Source organism: Diadema antillarum, unplaced genomic scaffold, assembly GCF_040938485.1.
Source record: "Diadema antillarum isolate AM-2024a unplaced genomic scaffold, OU_Dant_1.0 seq00000378_RagTag, whole genome shotgun sequence".
Taxonomy (NCBI): Eukaryota; Metazoa; Echinodermata; class Echinoidea; order Diadematoida; family Diadematidae; genus Diadema; species Diadema antillarum.
The window spans coordinates 251,603-276,865 of NW_027271377.1; the positions used below are offsets into that span (position 1 = coordinate 251,603).

Sequence of the window (25,263 nt, forward strand, 5' to 3'; positions counted from 1 at the left end):
ATTAGGAGCCCAATTCATGATTGCTTTCATAGTTTGGTATATAGTGAGGAAGTTGTGAGGTAAAGATGACATCAATGCCTTTTCTAACTTGACTGGAACAAATTTATGACTACTAAATAAAAATGTGCATAAACTATGAAAGTGATTGTTTAAACATGTTCCGTTTAGAAAACATATTGTGCACAAAAGCAGACTTGTCAATGGCAGAAGCCTGTGGACCGTAAAGATGCGCGACACTAAAGGCTTCCACCTCGGTCTAGCACGTCCGAGGCACAGTGTTTAAAAACGCAGTAAACAAAAGCAGAGCAGGAAGAAATGCTGTGGGAATCCAGACGCATTTCAGAAGTTTGCAAAACACAAAGGCACCCATCCCCAAGCATGCTAGTAGGTGGAGAGGTCATTCTGAGGTCACAGCAAGTAAAGGAGTGCAGGCAATGAGCTGTGAAATATTCACACATTTATTGGTTGATCTGAATGCCACAATAGGCATTTCGTAGTGTGAGCAAACAAAAGTGCCGATTCTTTCATGGCAGTACCTAGTTCCTGACATTGCCATGCAATGTGTACATCAATATAATAGCCTGATAAAAGATAAGAAAATGATTTGTAAGCGGTAACCCAAACAAAGAGTAGGGTTGTGTTTTGTTTTGTGGTTTTTTTTGTGGGTTTTTTTTTTTTGGGGGGGGGGGAGGGGGTATGATTTTGAGATTATCTTTGTCATAGCACTTTATATTGAATTATCAATGTAGTTTTATAGTCACACCTATGCACTAAATCCTGTCCTTTAAAGGCATAATTTACCATTTGCAGATGAAACAAAAACCCAGTATAAGTGCTTCAAAATAGTCCTAAAATGTGAGTTAGGGCTAGAAACAACCACTGTAAAAATTTGAATCCATATAATCGATGTTAAGTGTTGTTAAATACACAAAATGAGAACAATAGTTATAATAAAAATGTTTCCGGATTAAATCGTCTACAGTTATGGTTTATTGAGAAAAACACTGATATCTCGTCATATTTTAGGCTTCATTGCAAAAATTTTATATGGTAGCATGTTTTGTGATACAACAGATCTGCACATAAGCATCAAATGTGATATCTTGAAAATTTTTGAAATCACTACTCCCAAAGGTAAACTGGACCTTTGAGTGAAAATAAACAATTTAAAGAAACATGTTTCAAGGTACTCATTCTTACATAACTTTCAGCAAAGATTATTGGTGCCGTCGCCTTACTCATTAGAGTTGATTGTGGAACTATCCTTGGAGAAAAGAAAGACTATTAGGCGGAGCATGCCTTTCAATGACATGTCACAACACTTCCTGCAATGAGATTGGCGCCCAAGAAATGTGAGAGCCAGTTTCCCATCACACCCGCAAACGATGATATGAAGACCATATGCCAAAAATAATGCATGCGGTCATTCAGTGTTATTGCTCCTTCTGTCCTGAGAATAGTTTCACACCATAACACGTCTCCCGTCTCAGATTATCACGAGGCCTGTCTGACTTGCATGTAGGAAGAAGGACCCCTTTATGTTTTTCTTGACCTCCCTTATCCCTCTCTCCTCCCCCTCTCCCCTAACCTCCTCAATATAGAATTTTTCTGAAGTGTAATCCACCATAACCCCCCCCCCCCCCGTTCCTCTGTTGAAAAAGGGGGGGGGGGTAGAAAGAGAGGAGCCCCCCTTGTTTTCATTCATTCAGACACATTTCTTAGAATTGACGCATGCAAGATTAATGGGCCATCCAGACCCTAGCTGAAGCAAACTGAAACTGAGTGTCTTCATTATGCATGAGGAATAGGAGGGCATTGTCTGCATGGTGGAAAGCATGAGTTCAAATTCTACGTCAGAAACACTTTTTTTCCCAGGTATTGGTATGCTTTTTATCAGGTTGAAGGTAGGATAGGGTCTTTATACTTCATTTTTCAGAAGCCATCATCAATTAGCGTTTTCTCTATTACAAATGAAATTCATAAGAAAAAAAGTAAATAAGGGATTACATTACAGCAATAAAAAAAAAAATTGTGATACTGGTATATCTTATGATTATGTGAAAGTGTAGATCAAGGTTAGAGGAAGCATGCAAATATTTTAGTGTGGATAAATTCAGAGTTTATGTGACATTTCAGTCAAACAGGGCATGGTAAGTTGGGCCTGTTTAGAAATAACTTTGCTTTGTTCATAAAGGGTTAGCAATCAAGTTGCTGAAAACACACACAAATGCACACACATTTCAGTGGCTGTGTCTCGATTATATACTGAGAAATCAGGAATCAAACCTTGTGCGTGTGAATTTATTGATGTGTAAATCTCATAAGGCTATTAGTTTCCTTCATGAATGCTCTCCCTGCCACATTCTCAGGGCCAGACGTTTGTGATATTATGATTGATTTTGTTTGTAAGCCTATCGCTATACACTCAAGTTATGTCATAAGTACCAGCAAACTTTCCTCTTCTCTTTTTAGTTTTGGTGTTTGGTTTTTGTTTTTGTTTTTTTCTGTGGGGGGGGGGGGGGTGGGGTTGGTTGGTTGGGACTGGAGTTGGCAAGGTCTCCCAAGTTAACTGTTCTTTATGTGATACTTTTTCCGGAATATGTCGATCAAGAAAATAGTTCTATCTTTGTTCCATTGCCAAATGACTTGGTAATGCACTGTCATAATCAGCTCTGAAGGATACATGTATGTGACTTGATGAGCCTGTAACATATTAGAGTGGAAAGAACACATCTCCAATGTTGTAATTTCTTTTTAAATGTAGTATATTGTTGTTGGGGTGGCAAAATTTCATATCCCAAAAATGTCAAGTGGTCAGGAGAGCCCCCTCCCCCCCCCCCAAAAAAAAAATGCAGCCAAAGCACTATATAATGAATGGGATTGCCTTTCCTTTGACATGCCTTCATGCTAGTGTGGGATTATGTCTGTCAGGATGGCCTATTTATATTTCTTTTTTAAAGGCAGAAAGGATGTTTGTTTTGTATGGGTTTGCAGGATGACAGACTGTTCTGGAAAACCCTTAATACTGGTACCCAATTAGCAGTAAGCTTTGTGCAGTATATTATAATATGCATTAATGGTATTTATTCACAACAAAATGTTGGTGTTGGCTGTGTGTTTCTTTGATCCCCACCTTTTTTCTGAAAATTGCTTGAAACTCTTCCTTGTTGCATTTTTAAGGCCAGTTATTTTGATTATAATACAAGTTCATAAACTGATAGGTCAAAAGGAATTCCCACCTCATTAAAGAAAAAAAAATAGTGGAAAATGCTACATTCATGGAGGTTGACACAGTTTGAAATGTTACATTTAACCAGGTGATGGTGGCACTGCTGCCAGAGAGGTCACAGAGGTGAATGACCTTCAGAGTGTTGACTTGATTGAGCGTGGGAGTGTGCATGCATCAATGCAGTAGTCTTTGGATATCTTAGCATATCATACATGGTTTCTAGTTTGTCAGAGGCATTTTGTGTGAAGGCATCATACATTTAAAAAAAAAAATATAGAGCTGTGTCAAATGAGATTGGCAAAATAAATGATCACAGAGCATTTAGGCCTGTAGCATGTCATGTCAGTTGTGGTGATGGATTGTGAATGTTGAAGCTATGGTATTTATGAGAGATTCCACATGCTTTTCTAGAGACAGGTAGAGACAGCTATTATCCTCAGTGCTTGGTTACTTATTGGTCTTTTGTCATATTCTTTTTGAATGGAAGATTGGACCATAAAATTCCCAGCAAGGGCTTATTTTTTTCATGAGAAGAGGTGTTTAGGCCGTATGGGGAGAAGATCAGACTTCATTTTCTAAGAAGTTGTTACCAGTACCTGGAGTCTGACCCGAGTGAGCTTCACCCAAGTGGGGTTTCTCTAACCTTTTAGCATTTTGAAAGCCTTTTTTTTTTCTGAATGGAAGTTTGAGGTATGAAATAAGTCAAATGTCTATATCACAGCTTTGCATGTCATCTGGGAACGTGGGTGCACCAAGGCTTTTAGAAACTGATATATGAACTGGCTGAATTCTCCGAGTATGAAAACTACAAGTATCACCGCAGATCACGATCATCGGAAGGAATATTCTAATTGGTGATTAAAGATATTCTTCGCGATATTCCTATGCCAATCCAAATTTGCACACATGTAGTCAGTAATAATGCTAATGCCTGCAGCCTTGCTGATATTATGAGCTTAATAGTAAAAGGTTTATCAGGGCACTATTTTCCAGGTTTTGCACATTGTGTAACTATCATTATGGCAATTTATATAATATAAGTATTCTGTAGTATTTTTAAGACATGAACTTGTAGGGTTAGAAAGCAATACCTTACCTGTTTTATAATGAGATATCCTTGTTTGTATCCTTTTTTTTTGGGGGGGGGGGGAGGTGGTCATTGTATTCTTTTGTTTCATTTAACAATTTCTTGAGTGGTTAAGTGGCAGTCATATGTTATGTTCGTTACTGATGTTGCAAAGTTTTCTAAAAATGTGTGGAAAACAGCCTTACTGTTTCCATACCCATCCCCAAATGGGTTTGGTAACTAAAACTTTGTATGTAGTGCATGGATATGTTGCCATGGTCATGTCATTTTGAAGATGGGGAGGAACAAATGGGTCGACAGGGTTGTTCGATGTCAGTTGGGAGCCTTGAAATGTAACCCACTGACAGAGTAGCCAGTGAATGAATAATGTTTCTGCTTGCCAATGTGGTTTGATCAACCACAGTTTGGTGATGTAAAAAGTTAGAGGTCTGCGGGGAATCTCTTATGGGTCCCAGTCCCAGAGACATAAACCCTGCCTCTACATTTACCTACATGACTGTGACACAAATGTTATACGCTCCCCCCCCCCCCTCTCCTCTATTTCCCTTCGTCCCCCTTCACTCGCCTGCCTATTTAGGGCACCCCATACTCTCACCCCAGCTGTTCCCCATCTTGAGGTATTCTCTGACCCTATCCAAATCTGTTTGTGTCTCGCCATTTTGCTGGGCTCGCATGTCAAGTTGATGGTTGGTCTGAATAAATATGCATGAGGCACTTGATGGCCATACGCCCAGTGCATACATGGGGGGCGGGGGACATACGTGTCATCTTGCACGGAAGGTTCATCTTTTTTTTTTTTTTAGAGGGGGAGGGGGGAGCTGCTCCCATTTTCCTACAAGTCTTGTAATGGGCCACGTTGGGCTCATAAGTGGCACGGCTATGCAATCTTCGTGTCTCCAGTTACTTTGTTCTTGTTTTTCTTCCTATTTTAACCCATTGAAGACAAGTCTTGAGTACACTCCGGTAGGTGTCTGTGGGAAATGCTTGTGTTATCTAGCAAAATCAGCCCATCCTCATCGGGTTAAAGGTCCTAGTGTTGCTTTCGTTTCCCCTGCCTACATGCCAATGGTTTCCTGTATGACATCTTAAAATGCCTATTATGGACGTATGCATTTCCTCATTAATGTTCATTTGTGTCGCTTTCACTCTGGCCTTTACTGTCATCTTTACTGCCAGTATTGTACACTACACTTCGTCGGGTGCCCGTGCATAGGCCGCTAACGCAATACAAATTGTATTGCGTTAGCGGCCAATGCACGGGCACCCGACGACTTATTTCTCTCTGTTTTGAGTTCATGAAAGATGCCAAACCTCTCCCACGTTGAGGAGATGAAATTGAATTTTGCTATTAAAGCTATAGGGCCTATACTAGTGATATATTTCCAAGAAATTCCCTTACTTTACAGACAAATGATCAAGCATAAGTGTTAAAAGGGAACATTTGCAAATGCAATCAGCACTTTATTGCACTCTCGTTTGTTCAATTGTAGTGCAGCGGATACATCTAGTCCCAAAAGTGAAACTCTTTGTCTCATGATCTGGAACCCATTACCACATTCAATGGTGGTGAAGAGCTGGCATGGATACAACATACCATGTACATTGTTTATCTTCAGAATCTCAGCCAGAGAAGTATCGGTGGCAATTAAGTATCCGATGGCAACATAGCATGTCGCATATCTTATGAGATAGGATATGATTTTTTTTTCTAAATTCCAATGAAACAGGACACTTGCCGGTAATATTTCATATTTTTGTATGTCGAGTATATATTGAACAAATTCACTGTATTCCTTAATGTAGCTGCCATGCCTGGTAAACTGAATTTTTGACATGATTTTTGGTTGTTTTGTCTCTTCCGTACTTTGCAGACCACACACACTCGTCCCATCCCGAGGAGCCACAGTCCAAGCCATGCGCCCACGAGTCAGCAGACCATCGTTAGCAACAAGAAGAAGAGATCGAAGGACAAGGATGTCACCCCTGCCCCCACCCCACCAGCTGCGGAACAGCCAGAGAAAGCTGACAAGACATTAGGTGAGCCTACAGTTCCTGGAATTTGTCACAATGTGATTTTTCTTTTGAACATAGTCCTTGTGTTTCAAACTCAAAGATGAATCCTTACTATAAATCAAAGTGGTTTTTCTTGGAGCATCTATTCAAATCACCATCAGCTAGGTGCACGTGACTACTGTACATATGTCATTACAAAAGGTTGAGTTCGCACGTGCTTCGCTCAACCACTTCGAAAGTGAGAGCAAATGCTTACAGTATAGCCAAAATCTGTCAGCATGTCATGCATTTAAGCACAGTACTCATATCTCACATTTCAAATTAATAAATTAGATAACAGAACAAAAGGCTCCCTGAGTATCTCTGGGATTTTTCAGTGTGCTCATATTTATCTCTTTGTATGATTGAACTTGTACCATGTCCAGTTGTTGCTTTCTGCACATTTCTCTGAAGCTTCAGTTTGAAAGTGAGAACAGATGCTGGCATCCATGCAGGGCAGCAAGCTTTGGAACATTTTCAAATTTGAGGATTGACCTCAAATGTTGTATATCCTGTAGGAGAATTTCTGTAATAGAGTAGAGTGCCTAAGTGTTAAGTGGTTGTGCCCGATGGGATTTTTTTTTTCCCCCATACAGAAACAGATCCTTCTTTCTTTCCTTCTTTGTTCAGAAATGCTGGCCACAAGGGGGAAAAAAAAGTATTTCTGTCAAGTGCAGATTCACATGGAGTTTCGTTGACATTTTGAAGCCATTCTGATAATATTGTCGTAGACCTTATCTCTTCTGCCCCCCAATATTTACATATGAATGCTTTTGCTTGGAAAGCTGACTTTCAACAAGGTTGTGCAAATGATGTCATTTCCTTTCGATCATTTGTTGGACAATCTATAGCACATGTGTGATCCACAGGAAAGGGAACTGCGGCCTGTAAGTACACAGTAGTGGAATTCACTGGCTAAAGCCATTTGAGTCTGGGAGAGGCAGTGGTGTATAGCACTGGGGGGTCAATGACCTCTTTCCAGCCAGACATCCCTGTTGGTTTATTGAGTGGCTGTATTACCAGTGGCCCATGATATATTAGACATGACAGGAGATAGCCTCATTGAAACTCATCGACAGATATAGTGAATGGCCCACTGTGTTCCATAAGGAAGACATACAGTGAATACTGCAGATGTAGATGTGGCAAGATGTCACTGTGGCTGGAATTCAAGCCATGAGTACTGTTTCCATAAGCCTGGATCAAGAGAATATGTATGGCTGCCGTTGTCAATTGTGCAATGTGATACTAGTGAAATGAGATCATTCATCTTCAATTTCGTCCTGTACATGCATGTAGAAGAAGAGGGAGATAAATCCTGTTTACAGGAATATTAGTTCTTACTTCCCAGTTGGTTTAGGTTATGCAGATCTCATTTCTGTTGCAAATGATACTGTCTTCCCCTTAAGTTTAGCCTACACTCTACGCTTTTGTTTTTGAGGTAGGCAAAACATTCTCCAGTCATGCAATTAAGATTACAGAGCATTTCCCAGACACACAACAGCCTGTACTGGGTGAATCATTGGAATCACTTGAATCACAGGAAAAGAATAAGGGAGAAGTCGTGCTAGGATGAATAGAGATGTCCAGCGTAGGAGTGGATGAATGGAAATCTGGGTTTTGCGGTTTGCTCGCACAGTGAGTCTCAAGTTACCTTGGGTTAATCAGTGAACTCTGCCCTCAGCAACTCTGAATAATGTCTCACAAAATAAGCTAGCAAAGCAGCAACAACAACAACAAAACGAGATGAAGTGCTACTTGGGTTAGAGGAAAGTGATTTCAGTTCAGAGTGAAACAAGGGGGATTATCGTAGGCGTCAGTCAATGCCAGATGATGTCATGAATGTGAGCATGGCCACGGCTATCAGTGGTTAGGCCTACAAGCTTGGCAGTTTTCTTGGCCCCATTGCAGGCAAAGATCGCATTTCTTTTGAAGCGAGCTGGGCTGTGTGTGTCATGGACACATGAGGATAGAGCCGGTGCCATCTCGGAACTTGTCCCTGCAGTGTGTGATAGGTTTTGCTGCTTGTAAAGTGCTGGTGGCCAGTTCTTGGCATGTGGTGATATGGGGGGGGGGACCACTTCTTGAAATACGCTGTCAAGATGGAGCAAAGCAGATGTGGGGAGGTGGGTGAATCATTGAACAGGTTGCTTGGTGATATCGGAGAAGGAGGGCATCCCTCCTATTATCCCCACCCCATCCCGGTCCCCCAGTCTCTTTTACTTAGGCCTATCTCATTCCCACTATGCATGCTACATGTAGTACGAGTTCAGTGGGCAAAATATTTGAACCCTTTTCCTGTCTTCTGCTTGCGAGGTACTGATGCAAGTCAACAGCAATCAATGTGTGCCTATTCACAGTTCGCTTCCAATTGAATCAGGAAACCTCCCCCCCCCCCCCCCACCATAAATCCTCTTTCTTACGTGACTCATTTGGATCGCCTATTTTGTTATCCATACAAAAGGCCAAATGCAGTCAATTTTTTCCCCTTCTCCCTTTTCCCAAACTGTCTTTGTCCAAGACTGCAGTCTCTAGGGGTTGAAAAAAAAAAGTCCAGGAATTGTAAAGCAGAATTGCAAGTACTATGTACAGATAAATAGAAAAAGAGGGGATTCTCTCTGGTTTAGAAGAGAGGGAGGGGAAAAATTGATAATAGAAAAAAGTTAGCAGCAGGAAACGTAAATAGGAGAGGCCACAGAGTAGTTAGTGCATTGAGACGAAGACAAACAAACTTGTGGGTATTGTCATGTAGACTGGCAGTGAATGGGTGTGCGTGCTTAGACTGATGTCTTGTGGTGCAGTGGGCTAGAGTGCGTGACCCGCTCTGTGCCCCGAGCCCTGGCTGCCAGCCGTAGGAATGCTACTTGTGACAGTAGTCAGTCATACCAGAGGTTGGTTGACCTTCGTGTCTCCCCCCCCCCCCCCCCAAAAAAAAAAAAAAAAAAAGAACAACTGAAATAGGAAATTGTTCGGATAATAACCGTCTTTGACTATGTTCAAATCCTGTTCAGACATTTGAAAATCACCAACTAGGATACAACATTTGGGCAATTTGAGGGTAGGGTGGTAGGCTTGGGGTAGAAGATAGCTCAGGAAGGAAGGGGGGGGGGGAGCAATAAGAAAGATACCTAAGCTCATAAGGAGTACAGTGCAGAAGGAATCAGATATCAATTTTGTATGAAGGGGTGCGAGGTAAAAATCATACTGGTTACTATAACAGTAACTCAATAAAGTGGGACAGTGATTTGACTTACTATGAAAACCAATGCTTGCAATTCCACTCTTGTAAGTAGGTCTACTCTGCTTGAATTTCCGAGAACGATATCCTGTGTTTTATTTTTTACACAGTTAGCACAGATCTTTGGTACGTAATGTATTCATTCAACACTTAGTTGTCACCATTGAAGTAAGTGTTCATTCCTCAGTGTGCTGTCTGTCACCTTTGACCTTCTCAGGTTGGTTGTGGTCCAGTGCTACCCACAAAGCCACAGAATTGATTGAGAATGTCATTTTCGACATTAAATCTTTTGATCAAACATACATAAGGCTTTGTGTGAAACGTTCACAACAAGGAATCACACATTTCTCCCATGAGCATGATATAGGCCTAGTCTGAAGAATTTTGTAGTTTTCATTCATTGAAGAAATGAAGTAAGATTATGAGAAGTAACAGATTGTTATTAAAGTATAGCGATATTTGGCAAATGAAGAGTTGGCTAATTAAATAATTGTATGAATATCAGTGAATTCCATGAACACAGGTTCTTTCTGCATCTCGAATACTTTGTTTTATTTTACTTTGACATTACTTGCTTTGTGCCCCCTTGCTTTATATTGCTACAGAGACAAACAGCATTGTTTGACTGTTTGTCATGGCATGGATGCACTATGTCCTACTGAACAAAAACAAAACCAACAAGGTGTAATTTGTGGTTGCAACATGAGGCTTATAGGCCATCAAAACAATTTAGTTTAAAAACAGAGATTATCCAATATATAAGTAGGTGCCTATATCATGATGCAGGAATGGTTTTGCAAGTTTGATATTTTTTTTCTGCAGTTAACTCTCCCCTTTCAGTATCTACAATCTTCATGTAATTCTGATGCAACATGGTATAGGCCATTTGCTCTGTTCCAAATATTTCTTTCATAGTCTGCATCTTATACTGAAAAAAAAATTCTTGCTAAAAATCCTTCCGTGGTTAAGTGTCACAAATCTGGCACCCCTAGCATCAAGAGGTGGTCCCTTTAAATTTGAGTTAGCCTAGGTGCCTGCAGCTGAGCTGTGTAGCGGCAGTGAATTGAATTGGGTGGCTGTGGCTGTCTGGGTCAGTCACAGCTGATGCTTTTAGTGAAATGGCTTGGCAGCTTCTCCTTTCCTCAAAACTCCAGTAGGTTATGAGGCTGGCAGCCCTAGACACTTGAGAACAGCCAGTCTCTTGACCTTTTTACGAGAGCAGCTTTTTCTCACCCCCTCCTCCTCTCTCCCCCCACTCTCCCACCCCCCCCCCCCCTTTTATTAGGAAATGGGGAGGGGTTTAGATGCACTGCAGAAAGAGAGAACGAGGGGGAAGAAGAGGAGAAAATCCTCCCGGAAAGCAGTTGTTATTCATTCTCCGCCACACCGAAGTAGGCTAATGTAGTGGGGTAATGGAGTTGGCTGCTCCCCCATCACGGCCAAGTCTTCACTCATTCAAAATGTGTGGATAGTCTTTTTGCACCAGTCACAAAACTTTTTGTTAATTATAGTGTATGCCATATAGGGTGGTGGGAGATTGACTTGCAGATTGTGGAATATTATTTCACTTTAGTTTGTTTGGCTTTGTGAGAAATATTGTCAGTACACCTTTGGATTTGGTGTGTGACGAAATCTTGTGCATTGGATAGAGAGATAAGGTGGGATAAATTGGATAATTACAAAGAAACAGCCATGTCCTCTCCCCTCTCCCCCCTCCCCCTCCCCCCTCCCATGGTAGTTCAAAGCACTTTGATAATCGAGCAGGAATAGAAAATGTAAGAGAGAATGTCCTGTGACAGTTGGATGTCTGGCAGTATGAGCCAAGATCTAATCCATTCTTGGTTTGCCTGAAGAATTCCGGGAGTCCCCATTAAGTGTGAATGTATGAAATGATATCTAGTGAATTTATTCCCCCCCCCCCCCCCCCCCCCCAGGTTATGGTAGTAGGCTGATCATGAATAGAATGTAAAAAAAACTATTTCAGAAATATTCATCATGTGAACAGTGAAGGAAAACTGCTGTATATATCTCCTTTCTCTAAATGACATTGTTCTATGTGACAGCATATAGTGCACAAGACAAGAAATGACTTTTTTTTTTTAAAGACAAAGAGAATTGTGAAGATGGAGCCATCAAATTCATATTCAATACATTTTTAAAAGAATATAAAAAACATATACAAAAAGTCCAAAGGTGTCACTCTGTTCCATTTTATTTTTCAAATTTGTTACAAGAATGAATATAAGTAACCAGCAGGGTACATGTTGGTAATGCAAATTGAGCAATTTTGAGGCAGAGTTTGAAAACCAGGAGTGTAATTTTAGACTATGTGTGTATGGGCAAATACTTCTTAGTACTCTCATGCTGCTCAGTAATAAAGGGCACGTCCCCGCGGATTATTCACACACTTGGGATGGGAATTAAGGAATGCTGAGGTGAGGAGGTGTGATTACAGCAATTAGCCGCTCTCCACCGAGACCAAGGGTGCTTGAGACGGGGGACTATGAAATTATTCACACAGGATACTTGCCGGGGGATCAGGAAGTCTGGTTAATTTCCACGCTGTGTGCAGGTGTGATGTTAGTTAGAGGGGAAAGGGTGATGATGAAAGTCCTGAAAAGTCCAAGGAGTCATAAACGTAGGACACTGCCGGCCAAACATGCCAGCAAGCTGAGTTTTCCAGTGGAGCGATCCAGCACTTGCATGTACATGTAGTTTCCAATTTGTGCCATACTTATACCATGCCGCCTTGCCCAGGGTGTTGAAAAGCATGCCTAATTAGAACTTGATCAGTTATCAGGCATACATCTCATTTCCATGCACTAGCAGATAAATAGGATACATTTTTGTCCTCACTGGGCAAGTGATGATTGCACATTATGCCCCCCCCCCCCCCATTTCCCAACCTCTGAAAAAACAAACCCCAAAACAAAAGAGGGGCTGGTTGTTGATCACAGAATAGCTGCAGTTGCTTTGCTAAATTTGCATTGAAGTTACTCGACACGTGTCAGTTCCAATTTGGGACAGGCATGCGTTGAAGGGCCACATTAGTTGATTGCAGGGTGTTTTCCTTATTACACTGTTCCCCCAGCAGTCTTCGGGCAACCGCATTGTGGCTTGATGATTCGTAGGCCTGGCGTCGCCCGGTTTCCTCTGTCAAATGGGATATGTCATCGCTCAAAAATTGCATTAGTTCTTTTCAGGGGGTTTACGAGTATGATACATGCCATGTGCAACATATCCATGCCATTTGTGCAGAACAGATTTGTGCTGCTAAGTGTTGGTGCCTAACAACATGGCTTATAGACTTTTGTTTACTCCACCTTCTCTGCAGATAAAGCTGGCAAGGACAAGACGGCAACGTCCTGCAGCGTGCAGAAGAGCAAGAAAGACAGGAAGAGAAAGTCCGGTGATCAGGTGGAGGAGGAGAAGAAACCTTCATCGCCGACACCCTTGAAGAGGCCAAGATCCAACTCCGGCAGCTCTGAATCATCTCAAGACCGCAGCGAGTCAACAAAAGAAGCAACCGTGCCCGAATTGCCTGCTGGAGAGGCAGCAGTTAAAAACAATCGTGTGTCATTACCAGAAAAAGACTGGCAGGTGGAGTCTACCACCTCTGCTCCAGTGGACTCTCCAAAGTCAAGGGACAGCGGAGACTTGAGTAACAATAGTAGTAAAACAAGCAAGAATAAAGCGCTTCACAAACAGGAACAGGCTGTTAGCGTTGAGACGAAGGATTCTCGCTCTGCGACTCCTGACAGTGTGAAAAAGAGCAAGCAAAAGTCCAAAAAGGAGCACAAGGAACGAGCCAAACAGCTGGAGAGTGGAGACAGTGTTCCGCAAAGACCGCATTCTGGTGGTGATTTGAACAAAGTGAGTACGCCTACTGGTACCTCAGTTTTGCAACCAATGGTGGAGTCAAAGTCAGATTCTGCAGGGCCTACAAGTTCAAGGCCCTCAGTTCCTGAAAAGGAATCAATCAGAAAAGTGGTGCCCGAGCACTTTGCGGAAAGGAGCCGCCAGTCTGTGTCTTGCGAGCAGTCGCTGACTTCAGCTATTGCTGGCATCATCGCACGAGAACTGAGTAAAGATTTGCCAACTGCGTCGCAAGTGAGTAGACATTCAGAGCTCAGTAGTTCTGTTCCTCAAAAATTACCTCCCTCCCGGGAACCGCAGACAACTAGTGTGAGCCAACCAGTCAGTAATATTAGCAGTGTGTTTCAAACGAGTAGCAGTGATACTTGTAGGCCACTTAGTAGTGGACCTCCGTCGACATACGTGAGCAGCAGCAGTCTGCCAAATGCACTGCCACATAGGACTATAGCAGTATCAAACTCTGTTCCAGTGATATCACATGGAAATGGAGTAATGATTGGACCATCAGGCATGGATAAAAATGTCCCTCAATTATCATCGAATGAAATAACAAAGCTTGCTACCACCAGTGCACCAAATCTGTCCAGTCGACTAGTTGAGGATCGCGCCGTGCTTGGAGAGCGAATCCAGCGACCTGAAGCCAGAGACATCAGCCGAGAAACGAGCAGTGTAGCCAGCAGTGATAGAAGTGAGAGTGTTAAATCAGTGTCACAAGAGAAAGTGAAAGATTCAGATCAAGACAAAACTGGGAAATCAAATTTGGTGACTGACTTGAAGACACCAGTGCAGGTGTATCGTGACCCCAATCTGTCGGACACGGAGGTCACCCACGTAGACTCTATCCAGCACCACCACGCTAGGTTGCTCAACATTGCTGATCCCCACACTCCTTCCCCTGGGCACCAGCCCATCACCCCGTCTCCACACTCTCTCAGGACTCCTGGAGTCACGGCTAACCCCAGCGCCATTGTTGCCTCGCCGAGTGCCTTTGTGCCGGCACCCTCAGTCGGTCACATTCCAGCCCACCACCCCATCACCCACCACGCCATGTTCCCGGCGCACATTTCGATGTTCCAGCAGCCGTTACCCTCACTGGGCAACCACTTCCCGCACTCTCTGGCCGGTTTGGACCAGCACACCCTGCAGCATCATCAGCTCCATGCCCAGCGGTTGGTTGGTCTGGTGCAGCCAGACGCTCTGGCAGCACGCATGCCAATGGGTAGCTTCCACGGCATCATGTCACCGCAGCACGCCGCCACGGCGTTGCAGGGTACCCTTCATCCAGGTATGACGCAGGCCCAATTGCAGGCACTGCAGCAGAGGCATCCAGGACTACCATTACCACCCAGCTGGGTTCTCCAGCATGAGGAATTTGAGAGGGCCCAGATACACCAGGTATGTAGTGGAATGTCCTTCTGCTGATGTCGTATGTTCACTGCTGAAATTTGCATGTATGAATCATTGTGCCATATTTTTGTACAGCAATGTGTGCAGAGCAATTTTTTTTTTTTCCGAGATAGTAAGGAAGTAGTGAGTGCTTCAGAATTTATCATTGAATAATGATCCTAGAGTAGCCTGTACTGAGTGGAGTCGAAGGTGTTTCAGGTTATGCTTGTATGGTATGGTATGATATTGTCACATTGCAGCTGCTGCTTGTCCTAGTGGTATACCTGAAGGTGACCACAATGTTGTACAGTGACCTACCATGACATCGCCTGATCACCAGATAACGTGGACAGTGACCAGACTGAAAAGTCATACTAACATTGTGTTGATGAGTGTGCAAATGGCAATGAAAACATGAATATGGAATTCCCTTGCAGATAGATATGCACAGTAGCCTATTCTTGGAACAAAATATAAGAGGATATCTGTTTGTTTGTTTGCATTTTAATTCCCTTTTGTGTGTTTGTTTTTGCGTGCTATTTGCCTCTTTCAGCGGGAACAGCAGCAGAAATCCCAGGTTGCTGCAGCAGCTGTGGCAGCGGAGAAGGGTCAGTCTGCCCTGACCCATCACCCTCCACCTTCCAGCCAACAGGACCTCAAGGCCCGACTGGAGTCCTCCAGCGGGGACAGGAAGCCCAACTCATCGCCAGCCATGCACCCCCGGGAAGCGCACACGCCCCATCATGTCCACGCCCAGATGGTGGCTGTCAGCCAGTCCATGCTCGCCGCTGCCCAAGAGTCCTCGGCGAGGGAAGCTGCAGCGGCTGCGCACCACGTTGCAGCAGCCAGACGACAGTACCAGGAACTCGATGCACAGGTAAAGACTGTTGTGCCTCTAAACACTCTTTGTGACATTGGCAATGAAAGGTGATTAATGAGACAAACCAGTCATGCTTCCATCTGGAAATTCCTTTACGGAGTTTATGCGCTGTCAGAATATTTCACCCTTGAAACCAACCCAGAATTTCTCAATAGTTCTGGTTTTTACCTGCAACATATACTCCGTAGGCTGTTGATATATTGTGATTTCATTTGTTCGTTAGTTCATTTGTTCATTTGAAATTCAATTCTTGGTGATGTCGCCTAATTGTAGTAGACAGCAGACCCCTTCAGCAGTGAAGCAATCATTTGGCAAAGTTGTGATTATTGTTGTACATTGATTCAAATATCTCCTGGCAAGGTAATTAAGATGCCTCCAGTCTGTAGTAGTTATAAGCAGGATCCTGACGGAGTTAGTCATGAATGACAGATCTGGAGTGCTGTAATTGCAAAATTGTCTGACAAGAGCTGGTGCATTTTAGTTTCCTCACCGTCGGCCTCATGAAAATTTCATTTCTCCCCCAGCTTCTTCCGTTTTTGAGTGAAGCAGAGCTAAGGAATCAAATTCTTGAGGTCTAATTTGGGGACATACCAGAATTCATCTCCAGAGAGATGTATACTTGAATAGATTGCGGTTGGCATGTTGTTCATCCTTGGCTGCTGCCCAAGCAGAAGGAAGTGTGTCTTCTTAGGCTCATGAGCAAATTAAGCATGTTGCCCTGTCTGCATTGTCATTTGACGACACAATCGTGCCACGTGATGTTAGAATCTCCCACGTGATGTTCGAATCTCCCACGTTATGCATGATCTCCTGTCTTACCAAGAACTCATCGGGAAGACATGTGGCTCAATTTAACAGCGGGAGTAACATGCACCAAGTCCTAATCCTCTTTAGGTGACAAAACATTGATATTCAATTCAATTCAATTCATACATTTATTCAGTAATAAAAATCGTTTCGATATAAAATATTTACAAAATGTAGCAGGTACAGTTCTGAGAAAGCCAGAGGCTTGTTAAAATGAAATGTACCCTTGAAAACAAATCATACACATATTGCAATTTAAACATTAAAATATCAAATGATAAAAGGAGCACAGAGAGAATGAAGCATATTAAAACAAGCACAAAATTGAAATTAACAGAAATTACCAATAACATCAAGGGAACATGGAGGGAATAAAACATGCTAAGACAGACATATGGAAATTGTATGCGTGACATTATGACAAGCTGCAGAAAGCAGGAATAAAAATGGTTCTCAACCTCCCAATTTGTGCCACAGGCGGCTGTACAGCAGCACTTTCAGGAGTCGTTGCGCAAGCTTCAAGTTCCCTTCAGCTTCACCACCCCTACCACCGGAGGCAGCATCACAGAAGGCACAGCCCTGCCCAAGAACAAGGGACAAGCCCCAAAGGACATTTTGGAGAGACAGGTGCATAGCTATCCAGCACTTCTTCAACCCCCTCACTATCCCCCATCTTAGAATTCCATTGACATTGTACATAAATATCTTGCTGATGAGACTGAAGAGTGAATTTGAGGTTTGCAGTGGGAGATGGGAAAGGTTTATGTGATGGAGAGAGAGAGGGAGAAATAAAAAAGAAAAGGAGAGTTCATGAAGATCCATTCATTCAATATTCTAAAAAGACAGTGGCACAACATATCCTTTCAAGTACAAATTCCCTTTTCTCTATGCAATATGCAGAGAGCTGATGGTCAGATGTACATTAGAACAAATGTTAGTATGTCAGTCTTTGGTTTGAAACATAGGTTTCTATAGTGATTGCTATGAAATCTAGATACTTTTTACTACTGCACTTTCTTAGAGTAGTAGTTCAGTGAGCCACTGTAATGTGCATCTTGGTATTTTTGTTTGTTTGTTTTTTATGTACACAGAAAAATATAGAACACAATTTGCTATATTTTTTTTCTTTGTATAACATCTGTAGAACTTCTGAAAATAGTGCAGTTTCGATTGTTCATGTGAATGCTAAATGTAGCGAGATAGCAAGCACGAAAACTAATTTTCGTTGACCTGCTCGCTTCCTTCACAGCACAAAGACAGGCAGGATCATGAGGAGAGGCTGAGGCGAGAGAGGGAGGAGAAGGAGTTGGAGTGGCAGAGAATCCAGCGAGAGAAGGAGCGCAAGCAGCAGCAGGAGACGGATCCCCGTTTGAGGGTAAGGCCAAAACTGCTTTCACAAAAATATGCTCGCTCTGACAGAGCAGGTTGGAGGGCGGGCTACAGTTTTGACTGAAATATTGTGACCCTTCTGTCTATTCTTTTGCTCAGTCAGCACTAGCATTGATCTGTTACGAGCAACTTTCTGTCAGTAACAAAGAGATCAACCTTTCTGTTTGCGTTGATAAAACTAAAAAGGAAGACACAAAGTCAGAATAGGAGACTTGGTGGAGCCATTGTGGAGATTGTTGCATGCCATTCATACCCTATTCTGTCATGTTCTCTAGCCAGAGTGAGCAGTATTGTTTGCCATTAGTGTGAGGGGAATTGCTGGTAGCCTCCTGTCTTTCAGTGGGTTTCCTTTTTGCTCTACGTACAGTCCTCCCATCTGCGAGGACATTTTGTTTCAGTGTGGCATTTGTGCGAAACAATGTGCGAAACTTGTCAGTGCGATGTGTGCAGTATGAGAATGCACAAGTGGCGACAGAAGAATTTACCTAACGTGCGAGCCCGTAATGAGTGCCAACTGCCGACCAATCTGTTCACCTCACCAGGGGGAAACGATGGCAAATTCCATGGGCTGTTCCCTTGAGGAAGCCTTATCTAGCTTCGGGACTTGAGGGAGAAAGCAGGAATTTGATAACTGCCACATGTTCAGAAGGAGGGGGATGGGGGGGGGGGGGAGCCGATGCTATCAGCTGTAGGGAGGAGAGAGCGCCCTGTGACACCCAGCCAAGAAGGCACAGAAATGTCAAGGAGGCTTAGTCACATGCCGAAACATAACCCGGTGTCATGTCCGAACAACTTTCCCCGGCCTATAATTAGCACTTCCTGCTGAAAACGGGACTGGGAAGAGAGCCAGGTGGTTTGTGCATACAAAGAAGTCAACGTGTGCCATGGTCTTACAATTCCAATTTTGTGTCTCGGGAGTATATTCTCACAGTGCTCTCTCCCTCGTATCTTACGCTTCGTCTACCTATGTAGTACTGAAGGAATTTATCTCTAGATCACCATGTCATGCGGCACTTCTCTCTTAATCTGACATGTCAGTTTTATCTAGGTTAAGCACCACTGTATTCGCCCATCACCACACAGTTGGTGGGTTGTTCTGTTTTTCTTGGGTGAGGACTGATAAAGTATGGAATTAGATTGCATACTTGTGCTTAATTGTGCATGTTTGTCAGACTTGGTATGCATGAAAATGTGCTAATTGATGGACCTGGCAATATACAGAGCAGCTACCCTCAGGAGAAACTAAGTTTCTGTGAACACAGAAGATTTAGAGGGAGATGCCAGATTATTTCACTGTTTCTCATAGGCAAATTCTGTTCATGACTCCAGGGCAAATATTTCGAATGTATAATGACATATCTGGAGTTGCCAACTTTCTGTTTTTGCAAAATATTTTTTGTCCTTAAATCTAACTAAGCTTGCCCACACATGCAATTTCTCAATTATTGTATATATATATATATATATATATATATATATATATATATATATATATATATATATTTTTTTTTTTTTTTTTTTTTTAATCCACAATCCACAAGGTGTATTGTGCCTTCAGAATGTGATGTACCTTATTGTGCATCAGTAGGATGCATTTTTGCACAGCAGAGGTTGACAGCTTTGAATGTCATACAAGCCAATCAAAGTTGGCCTCTTCATTCACATTTCTGGCCAATCATTTTTGGTCTGTCTGTATGCATACAGCATGAGGATCTTCACTAAGTAGAGACACAGGCAAATGACATGGGCAGCTGTCCTGGGGGGCATTTCATCAACGAGTTCGTCTGAGTTTTCACCGACAAATTTGCTATCAGCCAATCAGACGCAAGAATTTACACTGACAACTGTTAAAAGCTAATGAAATCCTTGCGTCTGATTGGCTGATAGCAAATTTGTCGGTGAAAACTCCGACGAACTCGTTGATGAAATGCCCCCCTGATGGGACATTGACATATAGAGTTATGTAGGTTCTCTTCATTGCATCTTTGCGTTAGTTTCTCATTGATAAAAACTACATTGGGGCTTTTTCTCAATATTTGAGGTAGATTAAGCTTTTGAATCAACTGACTAACTTTCCCTTTCAATGTTTTGTTTTCAGTTTCCTGGGGCTGAGAGTGAAGGCTTATACAATCACCAGGTGTCTGAAGGCAAGCATCCCCACGATGATCCAGCATACAGACATGCCCTGGGACACTCGGGACTCCTTCGCTACCAGGAGGAACTTGCAGCAAAGTACCACCACCACCAATTAGAGCGAAAGCATGACCCTAAAATCAAACTTGAACGCACCGAGATTGGTTCGAGAACTCCTGAAAGTCGAGGGTTCAAAGCCTACCAACCGTCGATTCGGTCGGACACGCACACAACCTACTACAACACGACGTCGCTGAAGTCGGAGGAGCCCAGACCGGGCATACCTGTGAGGACAGAGCAAAGCAGACAGGTAGCCTCCGCCTCTTACAAGGTGAAGCCAGAGAATTTAGTAGGCTACCAGCCATTCCTGCACACCATTTCCAGCCACGGGGTGGAGAAAGGGGAAGTGTACAACAAGCACAGTGAGGAATACAAGATGGCTGCCAATAATGCAGCCAAACAGGGGGCCAGGCGAGCCATCCCTACACCACCACCCCTCATCAAACGCGAGCCCGAGAAGTCGGAAGTGTCGCCTCACGCCAGTGTGATTCACGCCAGCAGAAGTGAGCGAAGACCTGAGATGATGCACCATCCTCAGATGGGGGTCTTTACTGCCGCAAGCTCAGCCCATGACATTCATATCAGTCCAGCTGGGAAGCATATAGCATTGTCGGACATGAGAACGAACAGTGATGCCTCGCACCCCGTGCCTGTCATCAAGCACACGATAGGGACGCCCCCACCCCTTCACAGCTCCGCACAAACAACGACCAGTCACTTAGCGAGGTCATCCCACGTGCCCCCTCAGTCACCACTGAAAGTGGCGACCCCACAACAACTATCTGCGGCTGTTCTTCAAATCGGCCCCCACTCAGCAAGCAGTACTACAACCAGCACCCCGGGAATGTACCCCCACCATTTGTACTCCAATGCCCCCACATCTACAGCCACCACCAGCTCCAGCTCCCTGCTCATGTCAGCTCTTAGGCCCCAGGATGGGTCCCACGCAAGTGAACTCATGGAGGTAGACTCTGTAGCTGCTAAGCGCAAGCCTAGTAACATGATAGCCATGGTGCACAAGAAGAGACCAAAGACTAAGGAAGACCTGCATGTTGAGGGTGGGAACTCTGACAAGAAAGAGTCCACGGGCATGTCATACATCGAACAATACAATGCTCTCGTCCTAGAACCCAATGCACACTCCTCGGGGAGTGCCACAGTGGGCAAGGTGGGTGAGAACATTGAGCTGAAGATTGAGAAAGTTGATCAGTACAAGCGTCTCAGCCTGGACTCCTCTGCTCCAGCAGCACTGATGACTGCAGAGGCACACAGGACGACAAACGGCACGCTATCCGACAGCGACAGCAACCGCTGTGTGTCCCCGCGCAGTACTGCCAGCGATTCGTCCGACGGGCGCAGTCTGAAATCCGCATCACCCCATAGAGCAGTGGGGCCTGTGTACCTGAAGAAAGCATGGCTTGCCAGACATTCAGAGAGCAAGGCGCCCCCATTTGGCGGCCACTCATCTGGGGGTGCGGCAGGACAGCTGATGGAGCGGCAGGAGGCAGGCCAGCTGACCAAACTCTCCAATTCTCTGCCCAATGGCCACCTTCCGAGCGGCACTTTTGCCCAGGTGGCGCAGAACACTGACGCTGACAAATCAGTCACAATCGATGACATTCCAAAAAACATTCCGGACCACGTCTACGACTTTGACCACGACAAATCATCCACGTGCTCCGAGGCCTCGACAACATCCAGCCACAAGTCGCGGTCGCGGAAAAATGGTAAGGAGTCCTCGCGGAGTTCAAAGAAAAAGGATCGCAAGCGTTACGGCTCACCCGCTGACTCTAAGAGGCATTGTAAGGAGAAGGCAGGAGACAAAAGTGAAGAGAAGCCCAGCGAGGGCGAAAAGCCAAAATCGGAATACCTCTTGGGACTTGAAACCTGTCGACTGCTGTCAAATGTCAGAGGGGAAGGGGAGAGCAAAAGTACTCAACAGGTGAGTTTCTACCAGATATTTCAAACCTATTCCAAGTGAAGGTGTGGATTAAAGGGTGAATTAAAAGAATAAGAAACCAACACTTCTCCGTCCCCCTAATAATTCAATGACTTCAACAACTGATGTGTATGATTTTTTTTTTCTTTCTTTTTGTGGAAATGCATATGTTGCTGTAGATACCAGCCTAACAGGAGTCATTCAATGTGTGTCAAGAATTTATCATCACAATATGGCCCTGGATCATAGAGAGTTGACGCTGATCTAAGTTTGTTTCAATTTTGAACTTGGTGCGCATCTGTGTCTTGAATAAATGTAAAGTCAACTGCACATCTTTTGAATTCGGGATTTTAGCAGTAGGTTGTATCTTGAAGTTTGGACGTATTTCAAGAATGTTTTGAGCTGGGATAGGTTGGTGCATCATTAAAGAGTAGCAGGGTCACCTCCATACTTTTAACAGGTTATCAATGCAAGGGAAGGTACTGATGGAATGCGTGGTTGTAAAAACTGCTAGCCAGGCAGGGAGGAATGTGGGCCGATTTATAATACATCTCGAATGCCTGCAGTGAAGTCTCTCTCTCTCTCACTCGCTCCTCAGAACAGTGCCGATAGAGTCACCCACCATATAGCTTTGAGAAGCGTAGGAAGACAAAACGTTCAATTTCAGCATGTAGATAAGATGAGCTGATATGAACGAAGTCCCCTCATGTTCACAAGTAGAAGTGCCAAAATTTGTAATTCATTAGAGTCGTATCAATACCTCTGTGCCCCATGTTAGAAATGAGAAAGGAAATATGTCTTAGGAGAATCTGGCTAGAGTCGGTTGTGAATGATTAATCATGCATAGTCCATCTACTCTTGATCATGTACTCATGAAAAACAAATTAGAATGTGATGTGAGCAGAATTTGTTCATAATTTTAAGTTTGGTAGTGGTACATGACAGCGCTTCAATGATTATTTTGTGTTTATAAAAACAAAAATGAAATATCCAAATACAAGCTTATGCCAAAAAAAAAAGGATATTCTTAAGTTTGTATTACAGCAATATTCATGTAACTAGCATTTAATAATGTTACATTATGTCTTCCTTAATGTGATTGTGAAATTGTTGAGTCAACTGTATGTTACTTTCCAAGATAGAATGAATGCTTCAAAGGCAGTAAGCTTTTTTTTGGAAGGCATGGATAAGGTCACGTTTGGAGTATGTTCTGTGTAAAGCTGATATGAGCTCAAGAGAAAGCAAATATTGAGGTCATTGTTTCAATATGCCATATTTATTAGATATGCTTGTATCACTGTTTGTTACTGATGACCTGCTGACCTACAGCAAACACACAGATTAGAGAAATTTGAGAAATAATTCATCAAAAATGTCCCTCTCTCTAACCCAAGAGGTAACAAATAAATGTGTGGGTCGTTGTTATAATGTAACATGTAAATCACATCTGTTCATCTTTATGTCACAAGAAGAGCCCTGAAGCACACATGCAAATTAAAGAAGGGGGAGAAAGGGAAATAATTCACATCTCACTCATAAACTTAATGGCAGTCCCACCTAGAGCAGACGGCAGTTCCAATACCCAAAGGGCGCATTTCAGATGAATTTGCCCGAGTATGGGTTCATGAGCTGATGATATTGAATGCGAATGAGACAATAATCCTATACTCTCTTCAGAACATGAATGTGAGGCCAAATTGGGAGTGTATTTATTATCAGTGGTTTTCTCTTGACATTTACTCACTGCTAGACCTTCAAATCCCAGTGATTTATTAGAAGGTTTATGGAGAATAAGCTTTGCCAACAATAATCCATTCAGGAGCCTGCAGGCCGTTGAATTTTCTTGAGAGGTTCAAAAGGGCATACCTGACTTGAACTTCTGAACTTATGCCTAAAAGCTGGCCAAATAAATTGTCATTATGGAGCTTCTTCTGCAAATGCATCTTACCCCATCACAATTTATGTTGAATTCATACCGCTTTTGAAAAGGCCAATAGATCTTATGTTGTCATGAATGAAGTGCTAGAGATACTGGCGGTAATGATAATGTCATCTGAATTTTCACTGTGAAAGATAGTTTGTCACATCTTACAATTCATGATGGTGTCAGAAGTAGAGACTCTTTTATTTTTTATCATTATTTATGTTTTTATTTTGGTTTTTCCTTTCAATTTCTTTCTCAGTTGGGCTAAAGTCAGTCCCCAGAAAATTAGCTGAATTTGTGACTTGTATCTTTCTGACCTTTAAAGATCTTGTGCAGGTTTTTGATGCCAAACTGTACTATGAGTGAAATTTCCAAGTACTTTTATACACCACATTTTTTGTGAATTGGAACTAGTAAGACAATTATGCAAGTCATTGAAGAACCACTGTTACAGAATGAAAGCTATCTGTTTTCCCTCTTCAGAAGGAAAGTTTAATTTCCCCCTTTGGTTATATTATCCAGTGCACTTGTGTCATTGGAGGCAATATTTCCATGAATGTCATGTGAACTTGCCAAATTTGTAAAAGGAAAACGTAGCGAAACATACCATGTATACTTTACTCCATTTTGTGCAATGGGCTATGCTTGTGTGTAGGAATTGAATTCTATTCAATATCAATGTTTTGTTCATGTACAGAAATAGCTTTATAACCAAGATCATCAGAAACATGGTGTATTTCACTGTCATTGAGTTTCGTGTGCACTTTTATTTCAGCATCTGTACTGAGATATTTAACCCATGCATTTTAGGGAAGACTTGTAAATGCCTGACTTAAGAATTTGTCAGGGCAGATTAAATAACGAAAAAACGGAGGAAATTTTTGTAATGTAGGGAAGAGAGTTTATGCAGGATCATTTTTAGCAGATGGTGCATCCACATATTCTCTAGGAAATGAGAGCTGCTTTGTCATTACCTGTCAATGGTTTCCTAAGACTACCCCACTATTATAGACACCAGGTCATTGTTGAAACTAGATAATCGTCATCGGCTTAGAGCAGGAAATGTGTCGGTGTAAAACTATTCAGGGTTCTGACCTCAGGCAATGTTTTGTGGTAGTGCGAGGGACTATCATAATCAGTGTGTGAAGATATCTCGTACACCTCGGCCGTGGCTAGACTAGAGACTTCCTCATACATCCCCCCCCCCCCCCCCACACACACACACGCACACACGATGTCTCTGGTACATTTTTAGCCACCTTG

The 25,263-nt window shown here is 42.9% G+C and overlaps 1 protein-coding gene across 3 annotated transcripts in view; it reads left to right on the forward strand.

The window, feature by feature from the left end:
- Positions 1 to 25,263, forward strand: part of LOC139731554 (probable JmjC domain-containing histone demethylation protein 2C) — a 177,068-nt gene that overhangs the window by 136,101 nt on the left and 15,704 nt on the right. For all 3 annotated transcript variants that reach the window (XM_071642438.1, XM_071642440.1, XM_071642439.1), the window contains 6 exons: positions 6,188 to 6,353; positions 12,941 to 14,877; positions 15,422 to 15,745; positions 17,033 to 17,182; positions 17,805 to 17,930; positions 20,043 to 22,079. In XM_071642438.1, the coding sequence (XP_071498539.1) occupies positions 6,188 to 6,353; positions 12,941 to 14,877; positions 15,422 to 15,745; positions 17,033 to 17,182; positions 17,805 to 17,930; positions 20,043 to 22,079 (4,740 nt within the window). The remainder of the gene's footprint in view (positions 1 to 6,187; positions 6,354 to 12,940; positions 14,878 to 15,421; positions 15,746 to 17,032; positions 17,183 to 17,804; positions 17,931 to 20,042; positions 22,080 to 25,263) is intronic.